This window comes from Ceratotherium simum, chromosome 33 (genome assembly GCF_057802395.1).
Source record: "Ceratotherium simum simum isolate JZ-2026a chromosome 33, ASM5780239v1, whole genome shotgun sequence".
NCBI lineage: Eukaryota > Metazoa > Chordata > Mammalia > Perissodactyla > Rhinocerotidae > Ceratotherium > Ceratotherium simum.
Window position 1 is genome coordinate 13,985,107 of NC_141932.1, and position 17,706 is coordinate 14,002,812.

General features: G+C 38.1%; 1 protein-coding gene across 2 annotated transcripts; it reads left to right on the forward strand.

The window, feature by feature from the left end:
- The first annotated feature begins 540 nt into the window (after positions 1 to 540).
- LOC101396589 (sulfotransferase 2A1-like) lies at positions 541 to 16,899 on the forward strand. 2 transcript variants are annotated; one of them, XM_087422279.1, is made up of 6 exons: positions 541 to 676; positions 1,969 to 2,177; positions 4,424 to 4,550; positions 12,354 to 12,466; positions 14,132 to 14,309; positions 16,787 to 16,899. In XM_087422279.1, exons 1-6 carry the CDS (start codon positions 541 to 543, stop codon positions 16,897 to 16,899), a joined length of 876 nt encoding a protein of 291 aa, XP_087278405.1. The 2 variants fall into 2 exon arrangements, with proteins under 2 accessions (XP_087278405.1, XP_087278407.1); XM_087422281.1 differs by having other exon boundaries at positions 12,354 to 12,448.
- Positions 16,900 to 17,706: the final 807 nt, after the last annotated feature.

The window sequence follows — 17,706 nt, forward strand, 5'->3', positions numbered from 1 at the left end:
ACTTTCGAATTTAGGTTCAGATAATTAATTAGATGGTCTTAATTTTCTCTGACTGAAGCACACAGAGACACAGTAGAAACGTAGATGTTTAAGTTCTCCTAGAATCAAGATTCCTTATATTTGGTGGACACGCTCCCTTTGGCTTGTTGCATGAACACGAAACTGTGGCCCTGAGAGTCCTTCACGGGGAAAAAGAAGGTCAGGGCCAATGAAATAACAATTGCTATTTGGATTTTCTGTGTGGTGGATATGAGAATTCTCTTATCTCATGCCCTGAAAACCAAAAGGATTTAATAAATTCTCAGCATGTTACTGTTTAGATGGCAGATGAGAACTTCATGGATGGTCAACTGTCAACCTTGGGACCACATATCAGTACAGGATGTACTTCACTTTATGGGCAGTCAAACTCCTCAACAAGCAGGGACAGGTTAATAATTGTTCTATCTTTAGTATTAAAGCTGGTCTCCCAGCAGATGCCACAACCTACAACAGTGCCAACAGCTGAGACTCTAACACAAGGTACAAGAGCTGATCATAATGTCAGACGAGTATCTGTGGTATGAAGGGATACCTTTCCCTATCTTGGGTTTCATACCTGAACTTCTGAGAGAAGCATGGGAGACATTTGTGTTTAAGGATGATGATTTCTTGATACTGACTTACCCTAAATCAGGTAAGGAAGAAGGATCAGATTCTGAGACAGGCTATGGCCATGCCATTCATTCACTCAGTAGATGAAAGGAGGGGTTTCTAGCCAGATAATGTAATGCTGTGGGGGAATAGAGCTAGGCCCTAATACCATTTACATTCAGAGAAAAGGCTTTAACCAGGCAGTTACCCAGTAAGATGAGTGTCCAGAGTGGGTAATCTAAGGTATTAGGGGAACCCACAGGAGTGAGTCCTAAGGCAGAGTAAGTTGATTTCATGGAAGAGTGGAGGATGACCAGTGAAGTCTTTATAGAAGAAATAGAAAAAAATGTTAATTATGTGAGAGATAGATATGTTAATTAGCTTGAATGTGGTATCATTTCACAATGTATACATATATCAAATCATCACATTATATATTATCTATTATATCTGTATCTGTATATATTATCACATTATATATTATCAAATTATCTATATAATTTTTTTTGTCAGTTATACCTCAACTAAAGTGGGGAAGGATGAATAAGCACAACTATCACAGCCAAAAAAAAACTGTAGAAGCAATAGGGTCTAAATTGAGATGAAAGAATGAATGTGAAACTACTTAGTGAAAAGAGATATTTTCAGGTAAAGGTATCAGCATGGACAATGATCAGGAATTGGAAAAGAACCCAGAAAATCCAAGGGACTGAAAGGATGAGGATCACATTTCTATGAGGGGAGATTGGTAGAGGGACTGCAAATTGGGCAAGGACTGAGGCTGAAGACTTTGGAAGTGTCCTGGTGGTGAAAAGCCAAGGGCAGTGGGAACTAGATAAGGATTTAAACAAATAGTCAAAAGGTGGAAGCAACCCAAATATCCATTGACAAATGAATGAATAAACAGAATGTAGTATATACAAATAATGGAATATTATTCAGCCTTGAAAAAGAATGAAGTTCTGCCACATGCAACAATGTGCATGAATTTCACCATGAGGACAGTATGCTGAGTGAAATAAACCAGTCATGGAGGGACAAACATAGCATGATTCTACTTTGATGATGTAATCATCATAATAATCAAACTCATTGAAACAGAAAGTAAAATGGTGGTTGCCAAGGACTGGCAGGGACTGGAGGGAGGGAAAATGGAGAGTTGTTGTTGAATGGGTACAGAGATTCACTTTTACAAGATCCTTGCACAACAATGTGAATATACTTAACACTACTGAAAATGGTGAAGATGGTACATTTTATGCTTTTTATGCTTTACCACAATTGTTTTTAAGTCAGATTAAAATGAGTGACCATCATTTTTCCTTCTTTATCCAGGAACAAACTGGTTGGTTGAAATTCTCTGCCTGATTCACTCCAAGGGGGATCCCAAGTGGATCCAATCTGTGCCCATTTGGGACCGCTCACCCTGGCTAGAGGCTGAGTATGGGTATAACATACTGAAGAATAAGGAAGGCCCCCGACTCATCAGCTCCCACCTCCCCATCCAACTCATCCCCAAGTCTCTCTTTAGTTCCAAGGCCAAGGTCAGTGCTCAATGGTCAAGATGTTTGGTCAATTCTTTCCACCCTCTAATGTGCCTGGAATCCCCTAGACGTCTGGTTGAAATGCAGCACCATTGGGTATGTCTGGCGTGGGCCTGAGATTCTGCATTTGGGGGTCTGTGGTCCCTACTTGAGTACAGGGTGTAAACCCTCCACAGTCTATATCAGCCAGGTGTAATCCAGAGGCAAAGTGAAATGACAACACCAGAATCTGGGAAAACCGCATTTTAAATCCAAGCAAAATTTATAAATGTGTTATATACTAGATAACTCCCTCTGTTGCTCTGAAAAATAATTCGCCAGTCTTACTTAAGTAAACGCCTACTGCCACTTAGGGAGAAGCAGCATACAGAGAGTTGCCCATATGAGAAGAAGCTGGTTCATAAATCAATGCCTAAATCCTGGGAGACTGCTCCGGCATCATGGCTGGCTTTTCTAACCACTATGCCTTCCTATATGTAGCTGTCTGTTGAGCTCAGTAGCCACATGAATCTCTCATGGGGCTGACAGATGATCCCTTGCAGGGAACATGGATATCCAGGATCTAGCATGTCTCAGATTGTTTTTCTGTTTGTTTGTTTGTTTGCTGAGGAATATTAGCCCTGAGCTAACATCTGTGACAATCTTCCTCTATTTTGCATGTGGGTCACTGCCACAGAATGGCCGCTGATGAGTGGTGAAGGTCTGCGCCCAGTAACTAAAGCCGGGCTGCCTAAGTGGAGTACACCAAACTTAACCACTAGGCCACGGGGTCAGCCCCCTCGGATTGTTTTTAGAAACATATTTTCCTGGTAGGTGCTCATAGTTTTTTGATTTTTAAAAATGTTTTATGCTTAAATTAGGTAGTGAAGCTTTCAATAGTATTCTCCTCTCTTGGAAATCTCACAATTTGTTGCAGCACAATGAAGCTTTTTGTTTTTGTTTTTCCTCCCCAGTGCCCTGGCGCATAGTTGTATATCCTAGTTGTAAGTCCTTCCAGTTCTTCTATGTGTGCTTCTGCCACAGAATGGCAACTCACAGATGGGTGGTGAGTTCCACAACCCAGGAACAAACCCTGGCCACTGAAGCAGTGATAGCACTGAAGTTTAACCACTAGGCTATCAGGGCTGGCTCTGAAGTTTTGTGTTTTTTTTTAACCCATCACTTGTCAAGCTTATTTATTCTACACTTATTTACCTGTGTCTTTTTGGTGTTTGTTGAAACCCTGCTTAGGGAAACAGTGGCCTAGAGAGAGTTGGGGTCTAGAATAATGTCAAAAACAAAATTGGTGCAGATTCGAGTATAAGTCAGATCTTCAAATGCCACGTGTTCTTGCATATTTGTGTCGTATGTGCACACTAACCTTAAGTATTAGCTTGTTTAATTTTGCATATGTTTACAACTGGGTTAAGTCCATGCAGGATATTTAGTCCTGTCAAAAATATCCATAAGTCATTTGGTCCGTGACAAAAGGTCCTTGACATTTGGTCCCGTCCAAAATATCCAAGAGCATATTTGGCCCATGCCAAGTGGTTTTGGACAGGACCAAATATCAAGGACCTTTTGGTGTGTGGACACAATGTCTCCATGGACATTTTGGACACAACCAAATATCAAGCAGCTTTCCGTGTGGATCCAAATTCTTATGGAGCAAATGTCTTATGGAGACTTTGCACAGGAACAAATATTTGCTAATAGGGTAACTGCCTTCCAGATCCAGATTTCCAACACTTCCACTCCCCCAGAAAATTCCCTCCTGTGCTTCCCCAAGCAATGCCCACCCACATGGGTGACTACTCCCCTGACTTCTAACTCTATAGATTAGTTTTGATTGTACTTCAACTTCATATAAATAGACATATCATGGAATGTCTGCTATGTATCTTTAAGTATAGAATAATTTATTAATCCATTCTCCTAGGTGAATCTTTAAGCTATACTACACAAATATAACACCACTTACCATTTAAAACCTTTGGTTGCTTCCCATTGTGAGTGGACTATGACACCCAAGAGGGAAGAGACAATGCTTTCCTCTTCCATTGTTATATTCTTAATATTACCTCAGTGGATGGTTCATAGGAACCTAAAAATATATATTGTTAATGAATTAAATAACTAGTTTATTAAAAGAATTCATTGATACTTAATAGAAATTTTCTAGGAATTGGCTTTTTCTCTATTTTTACAAAACCAAGAAATGAGAAATGACTGTATTGATTTTTTGTTGTCCCATTTTTCTCTTTAAGGTGATTTACCTCATCAGAAATCCCAGAGATGTTCTTGTGTCTGGTTATTTTTACTGGAGTATGTTGAGTTTTATTAAGAAACCAGAGTCACAAGAAGAATATTTTGAATGGTTTATCCAAGGATATGGTGAGTGAATGTAAAATATGGAAGCTGGGGGATTGTCAGAGGCCTTTAGCCCAAGCTGAGATCTCTACATCTCACTATCCTGGGGGTGTAAGCCTCCATCACCATTGGAACCCAAATTTTAGAATTCCACATTATCTCCTGCAGAGCAGCAGAATCCTAGCCACCCTTTAAGCTGCCTCCATCATAAACCATCCTAGCTATGTTCTGAGTCTCCAAGGCCTGTCTAATATTGACACACAGCACTCATATTCTTCTCTACTCTCCTAATTTGTGGCTCTCTGAAAGTCAGCTTTTCATTGGCTTCCTGGACAGCACAATCCTTACTTTCCACCATTTTTTAGATTTGTCTTTCTAAAACTCCCTTAATCCTCTTGTCTTATCTGTCTCAAAAATGTATGCAATACAGTAAAATCTTTATACTTTTAAATATGAAGATTTTCTAGACTTTCTCAGGTACTTGAAATTTTGTAATTTTTCTCAAAATTATATGATATGTCTTATATCTCAGCTGTGATATATCTCCTGAGCTTGTGACATGATTCTCTAACAGCCCATGGACCTCTTCACTGGAGAGAAGCATAGACATCTTGACTTCAATATGTTCAATGTTGAACACATTTCCCCCACATATCACAAGCTGCTCCCACTAACACCAACATCCTGATCTTATTCAATAAATAGAACCACCCTTCACTCAAGGTTAACATGATTCTGACATTTCATAAGTGTCCTCTGTTTCACATCCCACTCCCCCATGCCATTCACCACTTTCTTTTAGCTGTTTATTATCCAAGTACCACAACCTTGATTAAGATCTTTTTTCTGGTCTCTGCTAAAGTGTCTCTGTATCTAGGGAAATTTTCCTTTCGATGCTGTATAGATAGCCTCCTTTCCCATCTCTATAGTCTTATCTTTTTTTTTCCCCTTAGTACTCATCATCAATGAGTATGTATTCTATTTATGTGTTTATTTCATGTGTCTTCCCACTAAAATGTAAGCTCTTTAAGTTGTTAATTCTTGACTCCAGGTCCTAGAGTGGTACTTGCCACATAGTAAGCAGCTAATACACCTTTGTTAAATAGTGAATATTTGCTCCCCCTTCCTTCTGTGCTTGATTAACCAGAGCCACTGTTACTTCTTGCCTAGATTCACATAACAGACTCATTATTGTTGTTCACACATCACGTGTGAACAAGCACCTAGAAGTGCTTTAGCCCTTCTAGGCTATGTTGCAATCGTCTATTAGATATTGAGAAGTTCACATTTCCTGAATTGTTTGCCCTGAGTGTAAAGTGCAATCTTCAAAGCCTGGCAACCGTGTTCTTTACTGAGTTGATCCTGGCTGAATTCTTCATCTATATCTCCTACTTTCCTTCAGGTTACTCTAACAGAAAATAGGCAACAGTGAAACGATATAGTAAAAGCCCAAACATGAAGAATACAACCGTCATCAAAGCTATATTTGATCTTGCCATTTGTTCTATAGTCTGAATTGTGCTCCAGCTGTCACCAGGAATCCAGCAAAGTCCAATCAACAGTGGTGGGTGATGAAGGCATATCCTGTAAACCTCACTACTATCCCAATATCTTGTCATCTATGCCTTAAAACTCACACACAGGCCTCTTTCTTATCCAGCCAAGAACCATCAATGCCAAATTCCATATTTTTATCCACTAATACCAACAACCTGAGTTGTCTGCCACACCGTAGCACATCAATCCAAACTCTTTTCCCCATACCAATGAAGAAATCCTTGAAATTGAAGGCCCAGGAAATATTGTCCTTAGACCCAGGCAAGAGGATACCCTGCTCTGGACCCCGGGAGTCAGAGCAGAGCTCTGCATCATACAGGATAACAAAGCATTAGAGGGTCCCCTGCTCTGGACACATTTTCCCCCCAGCAAGGTAAGGAAATTATAGGACTCCTGGAGCTTGCAACCCTTTCATCACCCATGCTCTGGGAACCTTAACTCTAGAATTTCCTATGAAAAAGACCCAAAGCATGCTTTCATGTCCTATGTGGTCCTCTATTCTGGCTCCCACCTCCAAAGACAGACCATATCAGCACCCTGAGCCCTGCTAGATTACGCTTGGCCAAGAATAGAATCAAAATGAATGAACTGTCATTGCTGTTTGCTAGCATCACTGAGGCCATTATATTTTTGTCAAGTGCCACTCCCAACATTTTGTATGTCCATAGTTAGAAATTAAATGAAGTGTTTCACGTTTAAGGATATTCAAAAAACTGCTTGCCTGGTGCACGTGTGTGTGACTTTATATCTGGTTTATATACCTGAGTGTAAAGTTGTTGTGGCATAGAATATGTGGATTTTCAACTTGAAATTATAACATCAAACTATTTCCCAGCGTGGTTGTATCAATTTATATTCCCACAAATAGCATACGAGAGTTCCTGATACTCCTTATTCTCAGTGACAGTCATTATTGTCAGTATTTTTATGATTGTCATTATAGTAATTTTACAGGATAATTAGTGGAGAATGGGCATATTTTACTTAGTTTATCTCTTCCTTTATAGACATTGTTTATCCCTCCTTTTATCTAAAGTTTTTTAATGTTTTACGTGATACTTTATGATTTTTTCTATAAAAAGATTTCAACTCTTTTAGATGTATTTCATTTCTTCTAGATTAATGATACCTTAAAATTACATTTTCCAGTCATTGTGTCTGATTTGGGGATGCAACTGATTATGAATGTTTATTGGGTATTCAACAATCTGAATGAACTCTCTCTTTTTTTTTTTTTTTGTGAAGAAAATCAGCCCCGAGCCAACATCCATGCCAATCCTCCTCTTTTTGCTGAGGAAGACTGGCTCTGAGCTAACATCTATTACCAATCCCCTTCCTTCCCCCCACCCAAAGCCCCAGTAGATAGTTGCATGTCGTAGTTGCACATCTTTCTAGTTGCTGTATGTGGGATGTGGCCCCAGCATGGCCGGAGAAGCAGTGCCTCGGTGCGCGATCGGGATCCGAACCCAGGCCACCAGTAGCGGAGCATGCGCACTTAACCGCTAAGCCATGGGGCCGGCCCCTGAACTCTCTTCTTAATTGTTTCCCTGTAGGTTCCCTTTAATTTCCTATGAAGTATAAATATAACCTTTAGGTAATCCTATTACCTTCATTTCTAATACACATATGTTGTCTTTACTTTTTCTTCTCTTATTTCCTTGGCCAGGGCTCTGGGACAATGTTGAATAGAAGTGATGATAGTGGTAGTATTTGCCTCGTTAATTTTGAAGATAATTATTTAAAAATATTATTTTTAACTTTATTGGGAAATAATTGACAAATATAATTGTATATATTTAAACATGATTATTTGAAGTACCTATACAATGTGTAAGGATTACCAACATCAAGGTAATTAACACATCCATAACCTCACATAGTTATGTCTTTGTGTGTGTGTGTGTGTGTGTGTGTGTGTGTGTGTGTGTGTAGTGGGACTGCTTAAGATTTACTGTCAGTAACTTTAAAGTATGTAATTCCAAATTATGAACTATAGTTACCATACTGTACACGGAAACTTTAGAACTTCTTCTAACTGAAGATTTGTACCCTTACACCTACATCTCCCCGTTTCCTTCTTCCCACAACCCATGAAAACCACCATTCTATTCTCTACTTCTATGAAATCTGATTTTTTTTTATTCTGTATGTAAGTGATACCACACAATATTTGTCTTCCTCTGTCTGATTTATTTCACCTAGCATCATGCCCCTCAGTTTCATCCATGTGGTTGCAAATAGCATAATTTCCTTCTCTTTTATACCTGAATAATATTCAATTATATATATATATATGTATATATATCCTATTTTCTCTATCCATTCATCCATTGAAGAACATTTAGGTTGTTTCCATATCTTAGCTATTGTAAATAATGCTGAAATAAACATGGGTGTGCAGATATCTCTTCAAGATGCGGATTTCAATCCTTCAGAAATATACCCAAGAGTGGGATTACTGGATCATATTGTAGTTCTGTTTTTAAATTTTTGAGGAACTTCTATACTGTTTATCATAATGGTTGTACCAATTTACATTCCCACCACCACTGTATAAAGGATTCCCTTTCTCCACATCATCACCAATGCTCAATATCTCTTGTCTTTTTGATAATACCCACCCTATCAAGTGTGATGTGATATTTCATGGTGGCTTTGATTTGCCTTTCCTTGATAATTAGTAAGGTTGAGCACCTTTTCATATACATACTGGCAATTTGTGTGTCCTCATGGAAAAATATTTATTCGGGTCCTTGCTCATTTTTTAATTGGACTATTTGGTTTGTTGCTGTTGAGTTGTATGAGTTCTTTATATTTTGGATATTAACCCCTTGTCAAATATATAGTGTGCAAATATTTTTCCCATTTCATAGGGCTTTTTCATGTTACTGATTGTTTCCATTGTTGTGCAGAAGCTTTTTAGTTTTATATAGTCCCACTTGTTTATTTTAGCTTCTGTTGCTTGTGCTTTTGTTGTCTTATCCAAGAAATTATTGCCAATTCAATGTCAAAGATCTTTTCCCTGTGTTTTCTTATAGGACTTTTACGGTTTCAGGTCTTACATCTTTGATCCATTTTGAGTTAATTTTTGTGAGTGGTGTAAGATACGGGTCCAGTTTCATTCTTTTTTGTCTGGATATCCAGTTTTCCCAATACCATTTATTATGGAGACATCCTTACCCCATTGTGTGTTCTTAGTGCCCTTACCAAAAATTAGTTTACCATATATGTGTGGGTTCACGTCTGGACTCTCTATTCTCTTCCACTGGTCTATGTGCCTGTTTTTATGTCAGTACCATACTTTTTTTATTACTATAGCTTTGCAATGGTGCTTGAATAGTGCAGTAAGTGTGATGCCTCCAACTTTGTTCTCCTTTCTCAGGATTGCTTTGTCTCAGGATTTGGAGTCTTTTGTGGTTTCATACACATCTTAGGATTTTTTTCCTACTTCTGTGAAAGATGCCATTGAAATTTTGATAAGAATTTCATTGATCTGTAGATTGCTTTGGGTAGTAAGGAAATTTTCATATGTTAATACTTCCAAGCTAAGAACACAGGGTATCTTTCCATTTATTCTTTCTTCTCAATTGCTTTCATCGATTTTGTGTGTGTGTGTGTGAGAAAGATCGGCCCTGAGCTAACATCTGCTAATCCTCCTCTTTTTGCTGAGGAAGACTGACCCTGGGTCAACATCCATGCCCATCTTCCTCCACTTTATATGGGACGCCACCACAGCATGGCTTGACAAGCTGTGCGTTGGTGCGCGTCTGGGATCCAAACCAGCAAACTCCAGGCCGCCACAGTGGAGCACACGCACTTAACCGCTTGTGCCACCGGGCCAGCCCCGCTTTCATCAATGTTTTATAGTTTTCAGTATACAGGTCTTTCATCTCCTTGGTTAAATTTATTCCTAAGTACTTTATTGTTTTTGATGCTATTGTAATGAGATTGCTTTCTTAATTTCTCTTTCAAGTGGTTCATGGTAGTGTATAGAAACACAACTAATTTCTATATGTTGATTTTGTATTATAAAACTTTACTAAATTTGATTATTAGTTCTGCTAAGTTATTGGTAGAGTTGTCAGGGATTTGTTTATATAAAGTCACGTCACCTGCACGTAAAGATAATTTTACTTCTCCCTTTCTGATTTGGAGTTTTTCTTGCCTAATTGCTGTGGCTAGGATTTCCAGTACTATGTTGAATGGAAATGGTGAGAGTAGACATCCTTGTCTTTTTCCTGATCTTAGAGTAAAGTCTTTGAACTTTTCACCATTGAGTATGATAGGTGTGCTCTTGTAATATAACCTTTATTATGATGAAGAACATTCCTTTTATACCTAATTTGTTGAGAGTTTTTATCATGAATCAATGTTGAATTTTTTCAAATGCTTTTTATGCATCTACCCAAATGAACAAATGATTTTTAGCCTTCATTCTGTTAATGTGGTGTATCATATTAATGATTTGTATAAATTGAACCACCTTTTCATCCAATTATGTATGATCCTTTTAATGTACTTTTGAATTCAAGTTGCTAACATTTTGTAGAGGATTTTTGCATCTATATTTATCAGGAATATTGCTCTTTAGTTTTCTTTTCTTACAGTGTCCTTATCTGGCTTTGGTATCAGGGTAATGCTGGCCTCATAAAGTGTGTTTGGGAATTTTCCCTCCTCTTCATTTTTTTTTTTTTTTTGATTTGAGAAGGATTGGTGTTAATTCTTCCTTTATTGTTTCCTAGAATTTACCAGAAAACCATCTAGTCCTAGATTTTCATTGTTGGAAGATTTATTATTATGGATTAAATCTTGTTACTTGCTATTGATCTATTCACGTTTTCTATTTCTTGATGATTCAGTCCTGTAGATTGTATGTTTCTAGAAATTTATCCATTTCTTTTAGGTTATCTAAATTGTTGGTGTATAATTGTTCATAGTAGTCTTTTATGATCTTTTGTGTTTTTGTGACAGCAGTTGTAATGTCTCCTCTTTCATTTTTTAAAATTTGAGTCTGCATTGCTTTTTTCTTAGTTAGCCTAGCTAAAGGTTTCTCAATTTTGCTTATCTTTTTAAAACATCAGCTCCTATTTTCATTAATTAGTTATATTGATTTCTGGTCTCTATTACACTTTTTTTCATACTCTGGTCTTTTTTAATTCTCATTTTGCTAAATTTGGGCTTCATTTTTTCTTCTCTTTCTAGTTCCTTAGGTGTAAAGTTTGGTTATTTTTGTGAGATCTTTCTTTTTCTTAGTGTATGATTTATAGCTCTAAAATTCCCTCTTCGAATATCTTCTGCTGCATACTATAAATTTTGATATGTTGTGCCTCCATTTTTGTTTGTTTCATGATTTTTTTATATCCCTTTTGATTTCCTCTTTGACTCCTTCCTTGTTCCTTTCTCCTGGATTCATTTTATTTATTCATAAGTTATAACTTAAACTAGTTCTCATAGCAAAAGTGGTAAATTCCCTCAGTATTTTGCCTGAAACCATCTTTATTTTATGCTCATTCTTGAAAGATAGTTTAACTAATTGGAGTTCTTAGTTGATAATTAATTTCCCACTACACTTTGGAGTTAAGAAGGCCTCAGGTATGTTAGACAGCCATTCAAAAGTATAAAATAGTTAACATATGGAGAATGAGATGAGAAGATTTACCTCCCTAGAAAATATAAAATATAGAGAAGGGAAATTTTCAAGAAACATGCCTGAAAATTTCCAACATTGATGAAATCTCAGTTTGAATAACCACATCTAGCCTCGCAAAGAATTATTACAAATAAATCTTCACCTAATCCCTGAGAAAATTATAGTAGAAAAAAGGAAAGAAAATCTTAAAGCAGAGGAAAGACAGATAATTTTCTAAGGAACAATAATTACAATAGCAACAATAAAGGCAGAAAGAGTGAAAAATATCTTCAAGGGCTGTGGGAATGACCTATCAACCAAAAATTCTAAACACTGAACAGACTAGGGGCAGCAAGAATACCATTCCTCAGACCACATGGCTCCAGGGTCAGGATCTCATTAGAGACTCTTGAAAACTGGGTACAGAGTTTGCTTCGAATGAACAAGGCTCATTACAGGGTAAGTCCATGATGTTGGGTAATAGTTATCCATCTTTACTGTCATTCATTCAGCAAATAGGACAGGCCTAGATGTGCCAGACATTATGCTATTAATTGTTCCCCCAAGGGTGAACATAAGATGGATCTCTTCTTTCATAGACTTTGTAACCAACCCTTTCTTTCTGCCTTCCTAATATGCAGTGCCATATGGATCCTGGTTTGACCACACTCATGGCTGGAAGACCATGAAAGGGAAGGAAAACTTCCTGATACTGAGTTATGAAGAGCTGCAACGGGTAACTATGGTTATTATGGTTAGCACAGAACCTCTCACCACCATCTTCACACCCTCTAAGTTCCTTCCATTACTCTGTGTCTCTATTCCACCTTCTCAATTGAGGTTTAGCCTTTGAAGGGTAATTAGGAGTGAGAATAGCTCTCTGCTCTTCAGTGCCATACTTCTACTTGATACTGCCCAAGCTAGATGCTCTCTTTCTTCGTGTGTTCTTCTTTGTTTTATTTTACAACCCCTAAAGGTCTTTTTCATACACTGAGACAGAGTACAGTGGCTTATGCTCACACTGACAATGGTACTAAAATTTCTAGGGGGAGAACACATGATGCTGCTGATAACTTATTGGTGGGAGGGGACTGATAAAGAAGATGGGAGTGGGTTGAAATGAGTTTGGTTCCAGAGATGTGTCCAACTGTCTGATAAGTCATATTTACTGATAGAAGAAAAATGAAGTCATTAAATCAGTCTGTGTAATTTTCCTGAGAGGCCAGTACTAGATTTCACAGTGATGGGCAGGAAAAGCTGTCAGATGATGCTCAAAACTAGTAAGGGTGGGGACTGCCATGGTAGCATAGTGGTTAAGTTCACATGCTCCACTTCAGGAACCTGGGGTTCGCTTGTTCAGATCCCAGGCATGCACCTGCCCACTACTCATCAAACCGTGCTGTGTCAGTTTCCCACATACAAAATAGAGGAAGATTGGCACAAATGTTGCCTGAGGGCAAATCTTCCTCACCAAAAAAAAAACAAAAACAAAAACTAGTAAGGGTGATTAAACCATTTGAAGAAGAACTTGACCTATTAGCAGTATCCTGGAGAAAAGAGAAAATAACGTAGACATAGGCTTTTGATTCTGAGAAACATTACCTCCAATCATATTCCTCTGGCTACTTCTCTCCAGTTCTCTATGACCTCCACTTGAATTACATTTTCAAAAAAGAAGCCTTTTGAAAGAATATTAGCTACCTCAAATACATGCTCCCATACCCTCCAATAATTATTCTTTCAAGCTGAAAAGGAAGTTTTATTGAAGTTATTTCTATAGTCGTGTGTTTCCTGGTTAAATAGTAATGAAGGGTCATGGGTTAAAGAAAATATTTTAAAGCATTAAACCTCTAAGAGGAAGGGCTAAGATTCAAAGCAAAGTTTCGCTGGTTATAAAATCCATTTTCCTATAATATTCACCCAGGATCATGTGGCAAGTACTAATCATTGAGATACTATACAAGAAGATAAAATGAAACTCTCTGTGTTATTCAAATGTTAACTGTGGAAAACAGTATTAATTGATGGCACAGCCAGGACTTTAAATCAATCCCTTCAATCTTTGTCAATTTCTCCCTGAACATCTCCTTGCTTAATCATGATCATAAATGTCTAGAAGACTAACTAAAACTCTCCTTGGACAACTCAGGCCCTATATTTGGTGGTAGTGTCTCCTGAACTCAAATATACTGGGAAATCCATGTGTATCCTGCATCTTTTACATCCTTTGTGTTCCTTCTTCTTTATCTTTTCCTTTTCATCCTCCTAGACACATCCAACTCAACTGCTTCTTGCTCCTCACATTTTTCCTCTCTTCTTCCCTCCTATCTTCCTTCTCTTCACATTGTTGTCTCCTCCTCATCTCCTTTTCCATATTCTTTCTCTTTCATATCCTCTCTCTTGTTTCTCCTTCTTCTAGGACACAAGAAGCACTGTAGAGAAGATCTGCCAATTCCTGGGCAAGAAATTAGAACCAGAAGAACCAAACTCACTCCTCAAGAATAGCTCCTTCCAGGTCATGAAAGAAAACAAGATGTCCAATTATTCTCTCCTCCATGGTGAATATTTAGATAAGAATGCATTAATTACAAGAAAAGGTAAAGGAAAATGCTCTCCCTTCAAAATGTATCAGAATATGTGGAGGGAATTCTGGTGCTTACAGTAGGGCACTAACTGTTGGGACTAGGGAGCGTTTGACTTTATCAACTCTAATTGCTCATCACCCAGAAAACTTCCAGCTGCCCTTACCAGAGAGTCTCTTTTCATAGTATGCATGTGGTCTTCAGGCACTTGGAGGAAGTTCATTAGACCTGCAATGGTCATCTGACTTATGTGAGGTCATTCAGATTCTCTCTCCTCAGGATTTGACATGGTGTATATCCATTCTACAAACACTGACCAGGTTAATTCACTACTATGCCAACTTGTCAGCTGGGATTGACCTGGGAAATGAGGACAGGCTTGCAGATACTCATGTTGGTGGTACCCCACTGGTGATTTAGTATGGAGAACAATCCTGAACAAAGAAATGAATTAAGAGTGACTCAACTGAGAAAAGGAAAGAGGAGAGACTTTTCACTTAGTCGAGAGCTTGTCTTGCTATCAGACATTGTAAGGTCCCCCATGAGGAAAGATTAACCATGTCCAATTCCTTGGGTCAAGAGGAATGGAGAGGGTCTACTGCATGGAGTAGGAGCCCATTGTCCCAGAACCCCATAGTTCAAATATATATGGGATGGTGATCCAAGGAAGGAAGTAATTAAATGATTCAAAAGACCTTAAGCAGGTGGTGGTTGCCACCTAGGCAAAGGTAATGGGGGCGACCACCCCAGTGGGCCAGGTGGTCAGAGAATCAAGAAAAAGATCATTCTTGATCCTTAAAATCTCATGGAATTTGCCCTGCTAGGTAGTGGATTTGCTTGGGACCCATGATCCCTTTCTTCTTTCTGAGTTCTCCCATTTGGAATGGGAATATCTATCCTATGACTTTCCTACCATTGTATTTTGGAAGCAGATAACTTGTTTGTTTTCACAGGTCACAGCTGGAGAGGAATCTAGCATCAGGATGAATCCTATCTTGAGTCTCATCCATGTCTGACTTGCATGATGTTTAGATAAGATTTTGAACTTAGAGTTGACGTTGGAATGGGTTTAGGCTTCTGGGCAATTGGATGAGGTGAATCTATTTCGCATGTGAGAAAGGCATGAATTGAGTGTGTGGAGGCCAGAAGGAGGAGTGTTATAGGGTGAATTATGTCCCCTCACAATTCTTGTGTTGAATTCCTAACCCCAGTACCTCAGAATGTAACTATATTTGGACATAAGGTCTTTAAAGAGGTTTAAGTCAAAATAAGATCCTTAGGGTGGATCCTAATATGTATAAATGATATCCTTACAATAAGAGGAAATTTGGACACAGGAATGCACGAACACAAAGAGAATATCATGTGAAGACAGACATTTACACAGCAAGGAGAAAAGCCTCCAGAACCCCGCTGACACCTGGATCCTGGATAGCTAATGTCCAGACCTTGAGCAAGTAAATTTCTGTTGCTTTTTAAAAAAAGACCTCTAGCGATCCCAGCCTTCAATACTTTACTAAACTAGAAGTGAAAGTAATACCTGGCATAGAGAGATTGTCCATTCTTAGATTTCCTTTTACGCATCAAGGTTTGGCAGAGTTTAAAATGTTATATTTACACACAATGTTTGTGTGAAATGGCTAAAAGGACAAAAGATGATTGCTTACAGAGAAAGACAATGGGGATTAACAACTCAGATTTTGGGGAGGGAAAATATAGAGTGGATGCAATCGAATTTGGCGCATAATTCAATGAGTACAACCACTATTTTTTGTCTAGGATGACTCCTGCAGGAGGCAATCATATTGGATTTCAACCTTTTCCAATTACTCGTGGATTCGTTAAATGGCATAGAGAGTTGAGAGGGATAGACACAATAATGATAATAACAGCAAACAGCTACAGTGTGATTATTATAGATAAGCTGGTGATCTGATTCCAGATGTAGTTTGCAATTGACTCATCAAAACAATCCCATGGGGTATTATTTTCCTCAGAAAAATATGATAACTGATGCAGCTAGTAAGAAACAAGTCTCTTTAAAAACTGAGTGTCTAATGCTATAGACTAAACTTCTAACCACCATGCTTTATGACTTCAATATACTAGGACAGAGTAGACTAAGAATGAATAGGTTTGTGAATGAAAGAAAAAAAAAGCAAGAAAGAAAAGGAATAATAATCTGTTTCTCTATCACAGATGTAATCTGTGTCCTTTCATCTGAAAAACACATACAGGTACAAGATTAATTTTTAAATTAATCGTATCAGTAGTTATTTATATAAAACACGACCCACTGTAAAGTCATATCAAATGTTGGCTGTTCTTGGTCAAGGGATGTTGCTTTTGGTGTACTTTCATGATGTTTAGGGCACTTTTCTGCTCAGGACACAAGAAAAATGCTCTCATTGTCCCCTAGGGACTACACAGTGTGTTGAGGTCTTGAGACCTAATCTCAGATCTGATCTGAGTCTCTATTTCATGTTTGTCAGGCATCTCTGGGGACTGGAAAAATCACTTCACGGTGGCCCAAGCTGAAGCCTTTGATAAAATATTCCAGGAGAAGATGGGAGATCTTCCTCGAGAGCTGTTCCCATGGGAATAATGTTCAAAAACTTCTGGGTCATATATGAATATTGACCTTGTACATGTTCACGGCTGAGGGTAATTGCATAAAACCTGTATTTATCCTGGAGCACCTAATTATCAAATCTTTGCATCTTTGAGGACTTGACTGTTAAAAATTAGCAGAGTACCCCTAATTCACTTTGCAGCATCCCAGATTTTTTAAAAAGTTTGTAACATTTCATTCGTACAGAATGATACAGAAATAATATAAGTATTACCCAGAAGTATGTCAGAATTTTTAAATAAATATGAGAAATTAAATTAAGAAGCAATTAAGGGGGCCGGCCCGGTGGGGCAGGCGGTTAAGTGTGCACGCTCTGCTGCGGTGTCCCGGGGCTCGCTGGTTCGGATCCCAGGCGCGCACTGACGCACCGCTTGGCAAGTCATGCTGTGGCGGCGCCCCATAAAAAGTAGAGGAAGATGGGCATGGATGTTAGCCCAGGGCCAGTCTTCCTCAGCAAAAAAAGGAGGAGGATTGGCAGATGTTAGTTCAGGGCCGATCTTCCTCACAGAAAAAAAAAAGAAGCAATTAAGGCTTCTTTTACTTTCTTTGCATGTATATCAACAATTTATTATTCCTTAAAGTATATAATTACTAAAATAGTATTATTCTCTTACTATGTGGCATTTGACTATAAACAACATATAGTATTTATGGAGACTTTTAAAATTTAAATAAATTGCATACTGTATAATGCATTCAACAACTTACCTTTCCATTCAGTATTTTATATTTGGGCTTCATCCATATTGATTATATAACTAGTTCAGTATTTAGTGTGGA